Source organism: Rhinopithecus roxellana, chromosome 2 (assembly GCF_007565055.1).
Source record: "Rhinopithecus roxellana isolate Shanxi Qingling chromosome 2, ASM756505v1, whole genome shotgun sequence".
Taxonomy (NCBI): Eukaryota; Metazoa; Chordata; class Mammalia; order Primates; family Cercopithecidae; genus Rhinopithecus; species Rhinopithecus roxellana.
Genome location: NC_044550.1, coordinates 83,014,484 through 83,033,176, shown reverse-complemented (window position 1 = coordinate 83,033,176; position 18,693 = coordinate 83,014,484). Strand labels below are relative to the sequence as shown.

Sequence of the window (18,693 nt, the reverse complement as noted above, 5' to 3'; positions counted from 1 at the left end):
AGACCAAAACAGAACGTGAAGTCAGATAGTCTGAAAAATCAAGCACAATTTTGTTTCTCGCTAAACATTCTGTTTTGTCACAGCCCAAGAGAAAGAGTGTGGCAGCCAGGGTTTGGGGGCACAGAGACAGGGAAAATGTTATATCCTCAAGTAAAAAATTCTTCAACCTGGAACAAATGTCTTCGCTACAATGCAACTAGAAATCATTCACTGACCTCTAGGAGACTACAGTTAAGAACAAAGCAATTTTGGCATTTACACTTTGTTTCATGGTTCTACTATGTGAAGGTATACACAGGGGACGACTTGCGCGGGTCCAAGTACATAATACACTCCTTTATTACCATAAAAATGGCAGCATTTCCCAAAGTCGATCTTGATTAAAAGTAGTTCCATGGTTGAAAACAGTACTCCACTGTAGAGCTATTAAACTAGAGAGACGGCAAGGGGAAAATAAAGACTCATATACCAAAGGGGAGGTCAGAGAAGAAGTTAGAAAAAATAGGATGCTACAGATTGGTGGGAGACTACAATGGAATTGCTTTTAGAGGTGGCTGATGTAAGTGAATGAAAGGACATGATAACCTGGCAGCCCCACATATTCTACAAAACAAATGAGAGCATATATGCTCCACTTGGAGGGCCATCCATTTTCTCCTCAAAAGAACTCATTTATAAAAGAGCAAATTGGTGATTTGTACTTAGACTGGACCCTTTCCAAGCCCCTGTCAAGAAGTGATAAATTATTGAAGCATAGCATAAAGTGTTTTATTTTCAGTGTGCACACGGTAAAACCCTGTGAAATCTTTCTGTTCACCTTTCCCAAGTTATTAATTAAAAAATAATTGTTTCAAATTACTCTCTGATCTTTAAAATAAACCAAGACAAAATACCACATACACCTCTCCAGAATCAGCACTGCCACTTCCCTCCCTCCTTCACGATCCTGCCCCCATATCCTTCAACCAGGCAGTTGTTTCAAATCACACCACCAGCTCCTGAAACAGGAATGCTATTTAGATTGGGGAGGGAGGGAAGAGGAAGTCCAATACAACATTCACACAATTGTCTGGTATTCATTCAACCACAGTGCCCAGATATATTTGTTGTTCCTAGAGACAGCGTAAAACTGTTTGGAGAAGAAAGCAGGGTTGTGGAAAGCTCATTAATAAATTGTGAAAACCCTCTCAGCAGGAGTCATATAACCAGAGGAGATGCCTTGTGCCAAGCAACATAAAGCCTGGTGCTCTGCTCCTGGTCAATGTCACATGCAAACACAGCTGATTTTTGAGAAAGGCCTCCCTACAGCCACTTGCTAAGCAAGTTAGGAAAAATTCTTTCCCAATCTCAGCTCGGCAATTAGAACTTGAATTATGTTTACAAACTCTAGGCTTTGCTTTAATCTGACTGTGGGAGATGTACAGGAATGGCCCCTCCCCTACTGTGTTCATAAACTGAGAGAATAACATTGATGCCAATGCTCCTGAAAGGGAGCAGGGAAACCTAAAAAGTCTAACTGCATAGGAGATGCAGGTGGGCTGCTGACAGGAGGGCTTTCTCCTCCCTCTTGCTCATCTTTAGGATTTCTCCAGCACCTCAATTCAAATTCCCACTCCTTAGGTGCAAGTGGCACTCTTAGCTCTCCAATTCTGTTTTCTATTTAGGTGACTCAATCAGTGGCTGAACTTCTGATCTTGTGGCCCCTTTTTGTAGCTTCAGACTGAAACTGGATGCCTTTTAGAACATATTCACCCAAGGATTTTGTATAACAGAAAAGGATGCAATAAAAGAGGATACCTCTAAAATGTTTTAATTATATGCCCATACATTATATAAAATATTGGATATGAAAAGCAAGTCAAATGAAATGACACTCCTCGAAACTTAAGTTAAAGAATCTTGTAGGAAGAGATATATTTTGTCTTTTTTTTTTATTCTTTTAGCATTCTGTACACTGACAACGAGGTATAAGAAAATGACTGAAACTTAAATGTGAAAGAACATTTCACAATTAAATCCACAATTGTGTATATTTGTCTTACATGTCAGTGAAAAATCACCAACTATTATAAAAACAGGACAAATTGTATCACAAAAGAAGGAAAAATTAGAAAAAATTCATAAAAAAATATATCCAACTATGAAAAGCGTTGCTCTCTTGGTGTCTTCACATCCGTCTCTTCTGTGTACTGATGTACAACACTGAAAAGAAAAAAAATAAATTGAAATAAAAAAAAAAAACCCTGCTTGTAAGTATACATAGTAGCATGTTTAAAAGCCAACAGGTTTTGGTCTGATACATCTGACATTTAAAAGGAATTCTCATATCATTCAATTAACTCTAGAAGTACTACGACACTAGTTTTATGAATCTACACCCCGGTTTGATGTCTTACAAAACTATCCTAATCTCATCCATGTGTCTGATTTACTCTGCAAAGTGTGACCAGGAAGATAAAATAAAATATATGTGAAAGTCCCTGGCATCTAAGAATGCTCTATAGTTAGAAGTATAAGAATTATGCTTTTCAGGGCTGAGCATGGTAGTTCATGCCTGTAATCTCAGCACTTTGGGAGGCCAAAGCAGGTGTATCACTTGAGCTCAGAAGTTTGAGACCAGCCTGGGCAACATGGTGAAACCCCGTCTCTACCAAAAATACAAAAAAATTAACTAGGCATGGTGGTATGCACCTGTAGTCCCAGTTACTTAGGAGGCTGAGGTGGGAGGATCGCTTGAGCTTGAGAGGCAGAGGCTGCAGTGAGTTGAGACTGCACCACTACACTCCAACCTGGGCAACAGAGCGAGACTTCATCTCAGGAAAAAAAAAAAAAAATGCTTTTCAGAAAGTAAATCAGTAAATCTAACCAGGTTAGATCTCAAATTAAGAATAAACAACGTATTTTCATCTATCTCCCCAATACAATCTCTAAACTTGGTGTTTACGTTCTAAACTGCAACAGTTAGATAAACAAGAGCTGAGGAGTTTTTTTTTTTTTTTTTTTTAATGATACCAAAGTCCTTATTCTGAGTTCCTTTTAAAGTCTTATACTTTGGTGTTACCCAGTGTTCTGCTTAGCTGGTCCTCTCATGACTACCAACCTGAACTCTTACGATGTGTGGTCCGTAGGAATGAAACAAAATGAAATGCTTGAGTCACTTTGGCCAAACTAGAGATGGCTCTCCCTTCCACCCTCCATGCCTACTCGGCTTCTGAGAGGTCTGCTCAAAGTGAACAGTAAGGTGTCTTCATCAAAGAACATAGCACAGATCAATCAACTAAGTCAAGATCCTCTTTAACAGCCAATGATGTGAACTAGGGAGTCTAAAGATGAGTGTCACGGATTACATCATGGGAAATGTGACATGAAGGGAAGCATCAGAATGCCAGTACAGCCACCCCCCAACCCTGCCCCCCAAGTCCTAGGTGTAGTGTGCACATTAAAGGATCTACCCTATCAACACGCACAGAACCCAACCTGCTGGTGACTGCTGCCATTAGCTGTCTTGAGGCAAGGCAAGATCATAACATTTCTTAAGAAAAAGAGGAGGTCAAATAAGGATATGAAAAATAGGGTAATTCTATAAATAAAAGGACTAGAAAGTCAGGAAATAATGTATGTAAAAATATGATATGAAGAAATATGGTACTGTAAGCACAGGGGACAGACTATTATAAAAGTCAGAAAGTTTAGTTTATAGCAAAGACATCCAACTATTTAGGGGGTTGAAGACATCCAGAATTAAAGAAATCAACAAAAAATCTGAACTCAAGAATCCCAGAGTTTCATTTGGAAGATGGAACCAAAAAGTAGGGTAATTCTCGTAATTCTGTTATCTTTCCCTCCCCACCAAAAATACAAATATGACTTTATCATAATTTTCATTTTGAAACTAGGCACTTAAAAATAACCATAAAAATCATAGCAATTTATTAGTTGTTAAAAAACTGAGTAACTTTATTTTTTCTATTTTGCCATTTTTGCCAAATCAAAGGATGCAAATCTGCACAGAAAGCATCTGAATGTTTAATAGAGAAGGGACAAATAGGACAAACTGCCAAATTATGCAAATCAAAGACAGCAGGGAAATGGTGCCCATTCTTACAGCTCCAACTTCCAGGCTACAAGAAGCAGGAATATGTGTTGGGGAGATAATAATACACTATATTCAAGAGAGCAGGGTTCTGGGTCAGGAGAACAATGCCCCCAGTTCCTCATCACTAAAGGAAGGGAAGGAGGGAATTTTAGTTTAAAAATTGCATGATGTATCTAAAAAAATAACTGGTCAAACTGACATATAAGCATTTTAAAATAATCAAGCCTAAAACTGGACTTTTAAATTATCTAGTAAACTCTTTGGTGATCTGGATTACAAACAGAAAGGCTTATTTTGAATGAATGCTGTACTGTAGGGTGAAGAAATGTTACCATTGTTTCCTCGGATAAATGCATCCCCATACTTATTCTTCAGTTGTCCATTTACATATTCTTCTGTCTGCTCCAGGGCTATATTCATGTAGCCATCCAGGCAAGCCAGGACCCCTGCAGACATATTTAGTCAAAAAGAAGATATACAAGGCAAGTAGGAGTTGAAAATTACAAGGTATACCTTAGAGCAGACGATCTCTTTATTCATTAGCTCTTAGATGCTTAATATAAAAATTCATATCATAAATGAAACTCAACAGCTTAAGCACAAAACAACTCTATGCCAATCTGAATGAAGACTAGGAAGGTAGTCACGCACCCACTACTACCCGGTAAAACAACAAACTGTCACTTCCCTCACGGTATGTATGACCACATAGCAACTTTTAAAGCATTCAAAAAAGTAAGAGAATAAGACTAATCCAACAAAAATACCATTCTTTGAAAGCTAAGCACAAGGTGGGCAATTATGCATGAACAAATGATCCTTGGTTCCAGTGGCATTTCCTACTTCAGCCACTAAGTGAAATACGGGTCTGGCAGATTTATTTCATCCTTTTACAACATCTACTACAGCAGATGAATGTACTCCAGGGTTAAAAGGAAGTCTCCACAATCTGTTAAAATAATAGAAGAGGAGACAGCAGGTGCTCCCGAAAGAACATCTTAAAGCTGTGACTCACAGTGAAGAGCAGCTTGAGAATATAGGGCAACATATTGCATTATAACACATCTTGTTCTGTTTTGTTATAGCTATAATATTTTCCAATCAAAACTAATAGAGAAAATGGCCAAAAACATTCGAGGGAGCTTTCAAGGAAACAGTTTGAGTGAATCTTTAATTGTGTTAAGATGGTATAAATTTTGTAAAATTTGACCTAATGATCTTTTTCAAAAGATGAAAATCTGCAAGCCTCTAACTCTGTCTCTAATTTAAAGTGGTATTTTCTAGAAAAAAAAATTAAGTAAAAACAAATACTAGATTTAATTAGTCGAGACTATAGTTTCTCATTTGATGTCTTAACTTCATTAATATGCTCCTCACTCTCTGCCTCTGCCCCCATTATCCTCTAAACAAAAAAGTTTCCTTTCAAAATTGTGTGTGTAATGACAGCATAAGACATTAATCTACCAGAATTCTGCTAACAGCAGTAAACTCTCAAAGAACCAGAATGGACTGTGAATAATAAAATTATTTCCTAGCCAAAGAAAGCTTACGCTATAACTTTAGCTCATTTCCTGCTGTATTATTTTACATACAAGCCACAATTATAAATGAGCAAGAAACTTCTAAGGCACAATATGCAAACCTGTTTGAAAACTAATGAAAAGAATTTCAAAATGAAATGTCCAGGCTGGGCACAGTGGCTCATGCCTGTAATCCCAGTACTTTGGGAGGCAGAGGCAAGCAGATCACTTGAGGTCAGGAGTTCAAGATCAGCCTGGCTAACATGGCGAAATCCCGTCTCTACTAAAAATACAAACATTAGTCGGGCGTAGTGGTGGGTGCCTGTAATTCCAGCCACTCGGGAGGCTGAGGCAGAAGAATCATTTGAACTTGGGAGGCAGAGGCTGCAGTGAGCCAAGACTGAGCCACTGTACTCCAGCCTGGGTGACCGAGTGAGACTTGGTCTCAAAAAAAAAAAAAAAAGTTCACTTCTAATTAAAGTATCTATTCTCACAGCAAAGGCAAAAAACAAAAACAAAAAACAAAAAACAAACAAACAAAAAAACTGCCCAGGGGGTTAGAAATATAACCGTTTCCTTCTCCATGAGATAACCTACTATACATAACCAAAACAAGACATTTTCTTAAACAGAAGCTGCTACAGAGAGTTGGAGGTTTTTCTTGTACGTTGTGTTTTGTTTTCTTTTTTTTTTTTTTTTTTTTTGGTGTTTTGTAAACCACAAAATAAGCACGTTCTTTTGGTAAGGCTATCTAATAGTATAGAACATTTTGTTTTAATCGTATAAAGGCCACAAACAGACATTCATAAGAGGAAAAAAAATTATAGTTACTATCCATGTGAAAGACTGCTGAATCTCATTAGTAAACAAATAAAATATATGTAGAACGAGATATTACTTGTTGCCAATTAGATTGGAAAAGATGAAAAAAAGCTAATACAAGAGTTGGTGAGAACACGAAGGACAAACCCAGGTTCTCTGAGGCAGGGCCATGGAATACTCTCTGACTTGTAAATCCTAGCCCAGGGAATTGATTCTAAAGAGATGCTTAGTCAACTGTTCACAATATATGTCAAAGTAAAAGAGTTGTTTATAGTGGCAAAAAACAGGTCAACACCTAAATGTCCATAACAGGAAATTGGTTAGAAGTAAAAACAAAACTATGGTACAGCCACACAAGAGATTCCTATGCAGTCATTAAACCCTCTATATTGTCACAAAACTAAATGCATTGTTTCATGGTTTAAAAAAAAAAAAAAAAAAAAAAAAAATCAGGTTGCATGTACAGCTGATTCCATTTATGTCAAATTATGGTTATATAGAGGTCAAAATTGGTAAACTGTCTCTGGATGGTAGCATTGGGGAGACTTGGCTTTCTTCTATATACTTTTCTCTATTATTTCCTTTTACATTTCTAAAATTAAAACAAAACTAAAACATGTATTATCTTTATAAATAGAAAAATTTTCCCTAAAGACTACAGAGAAAAAAGGTCAGGCTGGTTCATCTCTTCAATAAAATGGGTACTGAGAAGATATTGAACACAATGTTCTTACTTTAATCAATTGTCAAACAGATTAAAATCCCTAGAAGTCTATTACTTCCTATGGGGCCATCAAAAGTTCAAAGGTGAGAGGCAGTACAGGAGATATTATAGTACCTCAGTATTCCATATGAATCCATTAGTTTTACTATAAAAATAAAATTAAACTGGAGATATGTTATTAATGTCAACAACCTAAGGGAGTACATAATCACCAGAGTGGTTTCTTAACAAGGCTTATGAGCTGAGCCTGAACTTGAGTCCTAGCTCCTCCTTTACTAGGTGGGGATGATCAACAGAGACTTCAAAGGAAAAAGCTCAAGAGATTACTATGATGATTAATTATTCAGAAAAGAGACCAAGAAAAGGCCACAAAACCCTGTGCTATGGTTTGAATGTGTCCCCTCCAAAATTCAGGTGTTTGGCAATAGGACAGTATTAAGAGGTGGGAGTCTTTAAGAGGCAAGCAGACCATGGGGACTTGCCCTTTAACAGGATAAAGGCCTGCATAAAAAAAGGCTTCATGCAGTGTGCTGGTTTGCCCTCTGCCTTCTGCCACGTGAGGACTCAGCATTCCTCCTCTCTGGAAGATGTAGCCCTCACCAGACAACTGAACCTGCTGGCACCTTGATCTTGGATTTCCCAGCCACCAGAACTGTGAGAAAATAAACTTCTGTTTTTGAAAATTACCCAGTCTAGAGGCGGAGCTTGCAGTGAGCCGAGATCGCACCACTGCACTCCAGACTGGGTGACAGAGCGAGATTCTGTCTAAAAAAAAAAAAAGGAAGAAAGAAAGAAAATTACCCAGTCTAGTGTACAGTGCTCAGGTGACGGGTGCACCAAAATCTCAGAAACCACCACTAAAGAATGTATCTATATAACAAAAAAACCACCTGTACCCCAAAAACTACTGAAATAAATAAAAAAAAAATGAAAATAAAAATTACCCAGTCTGTGGTATTCTGTTAGAGCAACCCAAGAGACCAAGTCACTCAGATAATGAATTAGTTAGCTACGCCTGTGAAATATTTCAAGTAACTTAACATACCTTAGTTGTGGAAGATAAGAAATTCAGTAACTTTAAAAAATGGAATCTGAAACCATTCTTCCTATAAAGTTAATTTCAAAAGCACTGCAGCCTCTTAAAAATAATATTCTCTCCAACCTCTTAAAAATAATATTCTCTCCAAGAACAGAAAGGCATATTTTTTTGAGACAATCTCACCCTGTCGCCCCACACATTATACGTTATATAAGTGGGACATTCAGGTTGTAAAATGATACTCAATAGCTGCCTGCCAATCTTGAATACTCCTGCAAAAACAAATGCTGCTGCACCAAGATGTTCTTCAGTTGAGTTGTTCATACCTGAGTTTACTAGGAATACCTGGCTATTACCAGGGAACTTAGGCACGTAGGATCTCAAAGCAGACAGCAGACAGAAGTCACATAAATCACACTGAAAAGCAGAAGCACATGCTATACTGTCAGAGTTGTCCTTCTAAAAGGAATGACCGGCTCAGTTGTCTGGTCCCGCCGACCCACCGACCCACGACCCACCGACCCACGAATCGGCCCGGCCGTCGTGTGCACCATGTCTGGCTCCTCCAGTGTCGCCGCTATGAAGAAAGTGGTTCAACAGCTCCAGCTGGAGGCCGGGCTCAAGTGCGTAAAAGTTTCCCAGGCAGCTGCAGACTTGAAACAATTCTGTCTGCAGAATACTCAACATGACCCTCTGCTGACTGGAGCATCTTCAAGTACAAATCCCTTCAGACCCCAGAAAGTCTGTTCCTTTTTGTAGTAAAATGAATCTTTCAAAGGTTTCCCAAACCACTCCTTATGATCCAGTGAATATTCAAGAGAGCTACATTTGAAGCCTGTGCAAAAGCTTATCCCTGTAACACATGTGCCATAATACACAAACTTCTACTTTTGTCACTCCTTAACATCTACCTCTCTGAATTTTCATGAATTTCTATTTCACAAGGGTAATTGCTTTATATACACTGGCAGCAGCATACAATAAAACTTAGTATGAAAAAATAAAATAAAAGGAATGATATCAGAGGTAGAAGAAGAGATACGCATAAAAACTGCTGATGACCAGTACTTTTTGGTCTATTGGGTATATTTAAGAGGTTAATAAAAATCAGTAAGTCACATTTACTTATTCAGTTACACCAGTGAGAATGAAACATGAAAATATTACCTCGATAATCCACTCCAGAATTTAATTTTACCACAACCGGTCGTCCGATGATTTGCTTTAAGAAGTCACTAGGGGTTTGCTTCCGAAGACTCATTTTAACAATCCTAAATCAAAATATGAAAAGGAATAATAAAAGGTAAAGACCAAACCTGATTATTCAACAAAACCCTTACAGCCCTTAACATACTTACAGAAAATGAAGTATCAAAGGACCATGTGAGAAGACACATATTAATCCACTGCTACTACATGACAGGTAACATGTTTTCAGTACTTACTATGAGCCAGATACTAAGCTGAACATTCTACATGCATTACCTTATTCAGTTCCCACAACACCATGGCATAGCCTCATTAGGGAAAGTCCTTGTGTTTACAAAGCACCTGCTCTTAATCACTTATCATTACTGCCTGACACACAGTCAGTATACCCATTACAACCACTACCACCTCCATTCAGTGAATGGTTGGTTATTTTAGGCGGAGCATTCTGCTAAGGTCTTTATAAACACTACTACATTTCATCTTTACAAGAACCCTGGGAAGAAGGTCTTAACACCCTCATTTTGCTAATGAAAGTAAAAGCACAGAAAGATTAAATAATTTGTTCCCAAATGTGACGAACATTCAAGTTCAAATCAGCCCTATTTTAAAGTCCATATTATATAGAACAGATACATTTATGAACAACTGATGCCTACATGGTATCTCTGAAAAGAATTATAATCTAACGGTAATTTTGAATGTACTACATGCCAGCACTTTTCCAAGAACTTTATATGTATTAATCCATTTAAATTGCTCTACCCTAACAGGCAGGTATTGTTTTTATCCTCATTTTACACATGAAGAAAAAGACACAGAAAGATTAAACACTCTGCTCAAGGTCACACAGCTAGAAAGTGGACAGCCAGCCCATAATCTTAATCACAACCTAAAACAGCCTTCTGAAAGGCAGTAACACAGCCAAAGATTTTTAATTATTCTATTATGACTATAGCAGATATGTGCTCTAAATAACGAAGAAAAACAGTCTTAAAACTCAATAATAATAGGAGTCTAACATAGAAAAAGAGATAGCATTACACACCCAAATCAACAGCATCAGACATGCAAAGCTGCACATCACTCTTTTCAAAATGCATCTTTTCTTATATAATAGCTCTTTCTTTCAAAATATGTTGGCAAGTTAGTAAGACTGTAGTTAAGCAAAAACTGAGTAAAAATATTTCAGAAATTAGTGTTTCTGTTTCAGTCAAATTCAGCATCACTATTATTCAGCAGCTATATAGCACTGAGACTTAAAAATTAGTATGGAAACACTATTTTAAGGATTCCCTTCAAGAACTCAAGCTGTTCTTTTGTTTTCAACGAAATTTTTTCATTAAACATTCTTCCATTATGCTTATTTCACTCTAAGTCCATCCACTCAATAATCTGAATTTGTGTGGAGGAGGATGATTTAGAGATGTTCTCATAGTGAATTCATACAGGATCAGCAGATGTAGTAAGCTGGAACTCCAGGTTACTGGGTTCAACAAATATGTATGTGTACACACTGAGCAAGGAAATTCAAAAACATGTCATACACAAAGGCTCTGCCCTTAAAGAACTTAAAATCTAGAAAAATTTAAACTTGTTTAAACAGTGTGAATAAACAAAAGCAATCGTAATTTAAGTAAAATAATTTTCTTTAGCCAAGAAAAGTCAACATCCTAAGTCAAATAAAAGAAAATACAGATTTCAGAAATTATTTTTGAATTTTGGGTTATCATTTGGACAATCTACACTGCCCCCAAGGTTTGAAAGATGTTTTTAAAATGCGATCAAGTACTTATTTTGCTCAACAAATATTAATTTAACTTTCCCATTGAATTTCCAGCTTATTTTTTTAGCTCCACAATCTCAACAGATAACTACAATTACAACTACTATTATAATTACAATTACAACTACTATTCAGGACAAACACTTTTCATTCAGGACTCAGATCACACAGCAATTTTATTTATTCTGTTCTGAGTACAAAGTGAAAAATTACAAAGTAAATACTGTAACAGATTCATTACCTTTAATGAGTTTAGTGAAAATATACAAATCTTCCCATTCATCTATAAACCGCCTTATTTACATTTTGAACACGTGCTGTTTTGAGGCTGAACACATGTAGAGAGAATATTAACTCCGAAGGCCTGATACTCAACTGATGAGTCAGGTTCATTTCCTATCACAGATACTAAATCCCAATATGCCACAGTTTCATTATGTATAAAACTGAGATGAAAGTAGCTACTTTGTGTTAAAAACCACTAAAATACATTGTAATGTGACTCTAGTTCACAGAGATATTAACTACTTTAATTATTACTAATTTCACCTACTCAGAGTATTTACAATTTCAGATTAAAAACATCTGAAAAGCAAAAACTGGAAAGAGTTAATAACTGTCAGAAAAAAGAATGCAAATCTTGACTATCAGTTGCTTGACAGTATAGGTTATTTTACAGGTATTATTAACTTTCCACACCTTTTAAAAAACACAGATATGTTCTTCTAAGCTCACCAAAGATAACACCTTGTCCATTACGCCTTATCTGTATTCCAATTAACATCAATCTCTTCCTGAAGGCAATCAACACTTCCAACTTTCACGGAGCACCTGTCAAGTTCAGGCACACGGGGCTGGGAAATGTAACACAAAGACAAGGCCTTAAGACCTCAGAGTTTACATTCTACAGAGGGCAAAAAACGTGTAAATAGAGAATTTTACAAAGGTGATGTATATTCTGATAGAATTATGCACAAAAGGGCAGAGAACACTCTTTTATCTCAGGCTTGGCAGATCAAAGAAGAATTTCTGGAAGTTAACACCTGAGCTGGGTTTGAAGGAAAAGGCGTCACCCTCCAGCTGAAAGAGAAGTCAGAAAAGGCACGGGACATGTGCCTGGGTAGAAGGTAAAATCTACATAGGCAAGGAGGAGACGCCTCTGAGGCAGGGAGCTGTGCAACATTCACAGGAGCACGGAGTTCAGGCTCTGGGTCAGTTTCCCAAACTTGAATCATTAGGATCAGCTGGAGATTCTACTCAGTAGTCCTGGGGTAGGAGCCAGGAATCTATTTGAACAAGCCTAGGAAATAACTGGCAAGGGGAAATACTGTTGTCAATGATAGGAAACAGATTTTTAAGCAGGAACTTGCTTGGGTTCCACTCTGTACTTTCCATAGCAGAGTGGAGATGCCCATCTCACCTAGTTTTGGCATCACACAGTTTGGCATTTGATTTTATTTGCTATAACCTGTCGCTACGCCCTCTTTTGTATTCTTTATGTGGGTCTTTTCTCTCTCAAAATACTGTAAGCCACATGACAAAAGGGGCTCACAAGCTTCTCATCTGTTCCCTAGAATATCTACATTCTACTAAATCTCTTGGAAAAAAATACTTTTAAGGTTATTTGGAAAAGGGTATATGGGTTGCCTCAAACACATTTTATCCATCACTTTAGGAAAGCCATATCTTTTACATTAGTCTTCATTAGGCTTCCTTGGTACTCCCTGTTACTTAATGACTTGCCCATAAATCCATTTTGTATGAGTAAATTGGTCTTGACACCACAATTTTTCCCATCACTTGGCTCAAGTAATTTTAAGTTTTCATCTTTTAAATTGGATAAGGCAGAAGGAACAGTTCTGACAATTTCTGAATCAAGAGATGAGTCTCTTGAACCATAAACACATAAGAGGAAAAAGACCTTTCTTCAGGGTCACCTTGGTAAAACTTCTCCTTTCAAAATTAAAGTCATAATCACTCTCTATACCTCCTCTCCCTCCCCTGACTCCTACTCAGGCTTGTTGTAAATGACCTATTTTCATAAATGGCTATTAAGTCAAAGGCAGTATATTTTCTGTCAGAAGCTACTGAGAGATTTAGTATGAAAAAACATCTGCAAAGTGCCCTGCACGGAATTTTTTTCTTTTTGGTAAGAGAATGAAGAAAAAAAGAACTTTTATTAATCCAACTATGTGCTACGAGCGTTAGATTCATAAGCAATTTACAGAGAAACCGTGTGAGGTGGAAAGCAAAGCCAAGGCTGACCCCAAACCCCAAGCGCTTTCACAGGTACAGCTGCCTTCTGAATATGTTAAGATTCTCCGGTTAAATCTTGGGGAATCGCAATAGAGGCGGTGAGAAATCCAGTCGGAGAGCAGCAGCACTGGGGGAAAAAATACCTAACGTGACAAAGTGCTGTAAATTAGCCTCAAAGAAATACAATGAACAAACGCAAAGAAAACTACCTCATGTGATTCGAGTTATGCCACTGAGCAGAAGACATGAAAATCCTTATTTCTTGGCAATGTTCACCTGTAAGTTTTTACCTACTCCTAGCATATTTACAGTTTAGGGTGAAAAAAATTTGAAAAGCAAAAAATTGCAAGGAAACATTACAATCCAAGTAACCGCAGCACTAGACTAACAGATCAGTGTCTGAGGAAGCGATCAGACACGGAGAAGAACAGCTCTCTAAATCCTCCTTTCGGACACAGTAGATTGCCTCGCTGTCTTGTGAAGGCTTCATACCAATCCCTCCTTCCTGAGCAGCAGGCGCTACTTCTCTCCCTCTCTCCCAAAGGCGAAGTGAGTCCACTCAGAGCACCTCTTTCCACTCTCAGTCACGGTCCTTATCAGGCTGTTTTGTAATTTTTCCATTTGCTGACAGGTCTCCCATGGTGAGTTTTAAGCTCCTTGGGGACAGGGGAAATATCTTACTCACTTGGTATCCCTGGTACCTAAGCACATTGCCCAAGTCTGTGGAAGAGACATTCAAGGCCAGTGCCAAGCAAAATCCCTGTCCAGCCCCCCCCACCAGCCCAAACTATGGATACAGTGACTAGTAGGATCATGCACGTACTTCAACAAATACTAACCAAGTAATCTCTATTAGGACCACCAAAGATGGAGAAAACCACCATTTGTCATTCAAGAACCAGCTGTTTCCAAAGCTAGAGATGCTTGTTAAAATGCAGATTCCTGAAGTCTACTCAGGTAAAAGCACTGTATTTTACATTTTATGAAGCTCTCCAGATAATTTATTTAAGCTAATGGTTCTCAACTAGGGGCAGTCCTCCCAACCCCACCCCACCCTGCTCAGGGACATTTGGAAATATCTGGGGACACTGAACTGTCATGACTGAGGAAGGTGGTGCTACTGCTGTACTAGTGAGTAGAGACCAGGGATGTTGCCAAACATTTTACAACTAACAGGACCGCCCTCCACAACAAAGGACTGTCCAGCCCAAAATGTCAATGGAAGCTGAGAATCTCTGCTATAAGCCCTAAAAAAAAAAAAACCACCAACAACATTGTTCTTTGGTTTTAAAGTGAGGAGTTTTAAAGAAATCTCCGAAGTATAGCAAATGATAACCAAAAGCTACATTCTAACCAAATGATGGAGTGTAGATTATAATTAATCAAGGATGTTTTATTCTAACATAAAGGGAACCTGAAAACAACTGTCAAAATCTTGAAGGGGTTGCCATTCTAAATAATGGATTTCTAGTCTTGGCCATGAAAATAATCACTTTCCAATTTCTCAGTGTTACAGGTCCCTCCGATCATTAATCTGTTAGTACACTTTTAAAAGGAGAGAATAATCCAGGTGATGTAAACAAGTTTTTAAATTCTAATATCTACTATGCCAGAGTTCAGTGAGAGACTGCCTGATGCAGCACAGGGTACTCACTTGGGAGGCAGGAAACCTGAGTTCTAATCCCAGCTCTGCTACTTAATTAGCTGTGTGACTTGGATAACTCATCATTTCACTTCTCATGGCCCCAGGTTCCTCATCTGCAAAATAAGGGAGTTATGCCAGATGACCACTTAAGTCTCTTCCTGCCCTAACATGCAGGTAGTAATGCATTAACTCCAGTGACACACACACACACACACACACATATCCCACAAACATAAGCCTCTCAAGATTTCTGCACAGTATTCAAGCAAGTAAAATTGCCAAACACCTAAAAAACTTTTTTGGAAAACACTGCAGCAATGTGTATGAAGGCCTAAAAAAGGCCTTACAGATGAAAGCATCTAATCTGATAATTTCACTTCTGAGAATCTAGTCCAAGGAAATAATCTAAAAAATAGGGGGAAAAAAGTTTTTATCAAAGTATTATCTGGGGTGCTAAGAGATTCAAAAATTCAAAAACAATCTATAATATCCCATAATCGGGAAATGACTGAATAATTTATGGGACCTACATTGCGACCCACAATGATGGGACAGTCAATCAAAAGAAGATACAAAATTAGAATAATATTTAGGAAGAGTTTTTAAATGGAAGTGGAAAACTATACTGTTAAGTGATTAAACATGTACACTCTTAGCTCAAGTAGAAGCTAGCGTACACAGGAGAAAAAGATTGTAGGTGAAAGGGTTGTGAATATTATTTCTTCACTAAAGTCTTCTATGTTTGCAATTTTCTACAATAGTCACATATTACTAAGAGCAGTGGGGTAGGGTAATCCGCTTCATCCTAATCCTACATACCTTAAAAATGCCTGCTATGCACGCGCGCGGACACGCGAACGCACAGAAAACCTCGGGCGATAGGACTTAAGACCATACAATTGGGTTCCTAGGCCTGACAACTCAGTAAGACAGGCGAGTCCAGTCCTTAACTCCTGTGGTCAGGCGCAGCCACCCCGATGTAGGGAAGGGTTCGCAATTCCCTGAAGCCCTGGAAGACTGGCGAAGCCTAGGCCTGAGTTCGGGATCCGCTTTCCCGCCGAATCCTGGGATTAGCCTCGGGGCTCCCTGGGGAACTTTAACAACCTGAACCGGTCTCGGACGCCAACTCGGTGGGAGCCGGCACGGTGCCGCTACTCTCCGCGCAGTCTAGGCACCTCGCTGAGGGCGGTCCCGGCGCCCACCATCAGACCTCTCGGGCCATTCCGTGCGCGGAGAGCTTGGATGCGGCATTTCGCGGGAACCTGACACTCAGCGGTCCCTTCCAGGAGCCCCAACCCGTTCCCCTCAGGCCCTTTCCGGGGCTGCCTCGCCCGGCCGAGGGCCGCTGCAGCCGCCCCTCCACAGCGCGACTGAACACTGGGGCGTCGAACCCGGGGCTACGCCCGGCCCCGTCATCGGCCCGCGCAGCCGTGCGGCTCACCTCACGGGCGGGATCCAGAACCTTCACTCCAGGGGCCCCACGAGTCCAGCCTCCGCGGATGATCGCAGCCAAAACCGAAACCTCCGAGGCAGCGGCACTTTTCTGCCTCGGCCAATCAGTGCTCTTCTCTGCTACGGCAGCCCGCTGGGGCCGAAAAAGCCTGTCAGCGCCGAAGCGCGCAAATCCGAGAATCCTGTTTTGTCTAGTAGCAAAATTGGTGCACTGGAGTTCCTCTAACAGAAATCTGAATACAAAACAAATACAATATAAAACAAAAACAAAAATCCAGGAAACTAGAAGTGATCTTTTGTCCAGGATTTATTTGCAGAAGTGTAAAAAATAACTTGAAGTCATAGGAAACTGGAATTTACTGTTTAAGTGACGGCACTGTGTATCCAGAAACGTCCTTGAATAGTTTAAAGCAAATAGATAAATAAAACATCTCAAGTCTTTAAATCTACCTCTGGATATTGATTAAATGTGTGAAGACTTAAGCCATTTTAGCAAGAGACTGTTTCCATGGCAATGTTGATACAAAAATAATTAAAATCACTCAAGTAACTCCGAATTATAATGACATTAATTGTGTTACATTAAAAACTTGTTCCAATTGGAAATGGTGTGCAGACATTATTTAAGTGCTACTATGGGAACTTGGTTTGGAATTTTGCATGAATTCTCAATACTCTTTCTATTAATGGGATTGGAAGGGAAAAAAAGAACTGTTACCCCAGGACTTGATTCCTTTTTCTCCCTCCACATATACTCTCATCAGCTGAAAACTTAAATAATTTTATTTATGATTTGTAACGCTGTACACAAAGCAATAAGATCTTCCAACACAGATCCTTAACCCCATTAGGTGTTATAAAATCTAAGATGCAGAATTTTTTTCTAAAGAATTCCTCCCTTGTAACCTTCTTTTGGCTAAAGGCAGAAGAAATGAACTTGTGATTGATATCAGGGACAGAAAACAAATGGATGTGATTTGGTAAAGAATAGAGGCTTCCTTATATCCTTCTATAAAAGCTCACTTTGGGTAAAGACCAAACAGTTACTGATTTATTGAGAGGACTGTATTTGAAGTTCTTGCAATATAAAATATAATGTAAATAAAAATTTTAAGAAAAGTACCGTTTAAATCAAATAATTACTTGCAAAGAACAAACATAACAGGGTAAAAAGCCCTGTTCCTAAAAACTTTCTTTGCAAAAGACATCAAATTGCACATTCCTTACTGGTTGTTTAAATTATTTAAAAAAATAAAATAAAATTTTGATTCAAACTTCTTTCCCTTTCCTACAGAGCCCTAATTGAGCCGTTAACACTAGTGTGGTGGGTAGGGAGCCATGAGGACTTTTAAGGGCCTAGTTCATCTGCAGAGCAGCTGCAGCCTTCTCCAAGGGCAGTAGCTGGGTAAGGGCCCAGTTTGACACACGGGGTGGGCATCCTGAATTATTTCATGAGCTAACAAGCTTATAAAAAGTGTGGCTGTTCCCAAAAGCCCCTCAGCAGCTTATAAATGACTTTTACTAACTCACAAGGAAATTTTCCATATTTCCCAGGGTTTTGCTTTCAGCATCTTTTACGATGCAAAGAAAACATTGCAAGACTTTTGCTGAATACTAGTCTTCAAAACCCTGAATGTAAACATTACTTTATTAAGGAGCCTTAAAGTCATAAAAATATTTTGGCAAGATTTAGTTGAACTTACGTAGTTTAGTTTCGTTTAGTTGTTAGAACTGATGAACCTACACTGACACATCATTATCATCCAAAGGCCAATGTTTACATTAGGGTTCACTCTTGGTGTTGCACATTCTATAGGTTTTGACAAATGCATAATGAAATGTACCCACAATTGTAGTATCATACAGAACAGTTTCACTGCCCTAAAAAGTCTCTGTGCTTGATGCATACACTGCACCAACCCACTGTGTAGCATTTTCAGACTGGCTTCTTTCACTTAGAAATATGCATTTAAGACTCTCTATGCCTTTTCATGGCTTGACAACTCATTTCTTTTAAGTTCTGAATAGTATTCCATTATTTGGATGTACCACAGTTGATTTATCCATTTACCTACTAAAGAACATCTTGGTTGCTTCCAAGTTTGGGCAATTATGAATAAAGCTGCTATAAATATGTGTGTGCA

General features: G+C 38.6%; 2 protein-coding genes across 5 annotated transcripts; one reads left to right on the top strand and one right to left on the bottom strand.

Annotated features, from left to right (window-relative positions):
* Positions 1 to 1,796: 1,796 nt before the first annotated feature.
* Positions 1,797 to 16,667, bottom strand: LSM6 (LSM6 homolog, U6 small nuclear RNA and mRNA degradation associated). Of its 4 annotated transcripts, none has more exons than XM_030919142.1 (5): positions 16,539 to 16,647; positions 15,107 to 15,210; positions 9,369 to 9,478; positions 4,429 to 4,542; positions 1,797 to 2,202 (listed from the first exon to the last, which is right to left on the bottom strand). In XM_030919142.1, exons 3-5 carry the CDS (start codon positions 9,460 to 9,462, stop codon positions 2,168 to 2,170), a joined length of 243 nt encoding a protein of 80 aa, XP_030775002.1. In that variant the 5' UTR covers positions 9,463 to 9,478; positions 15,107 to 15,210; positions 16,539 to 16,647; the 3' UTR covers positions 1,797 to 2,167. The 4 variants fall into 4 exon arrangements, with proteins under 4 accessions (XP_030775002.1, XP_030774998.1, XP_010359639.1 ...); XM_030919138.1 differs by having other exon boundaries at positions 9,369 to 9,472; XM_010361337.2 differs by lacking the exon at positions 15,107 to 15,210 and having other exon boundaries at positions 9,369 to 9,472; positions 16,539 to 16,667.
* Positions 8,683 to 9,199, top strand: LOC104660849 (guanine nucleotide-binding protein G(I)/G(S)/G(O) subunit gamma-5). Its single transcript, XM_010361332.2, has one exon. The coding sequence runs from the start codon at positions 8,754 to 8,756 to the stop codon at positions 8,958 to 8,960; it is 207 nt and encodes a 68-aa protein (XP_010359634.1). The 5' UTR covers positions 8,683 to 8,753; the 3' UTR covers positions 8,961 to 9,199.
* Positions 16,668 to 18,693: the final 2,026 nt, after the last annotated feature.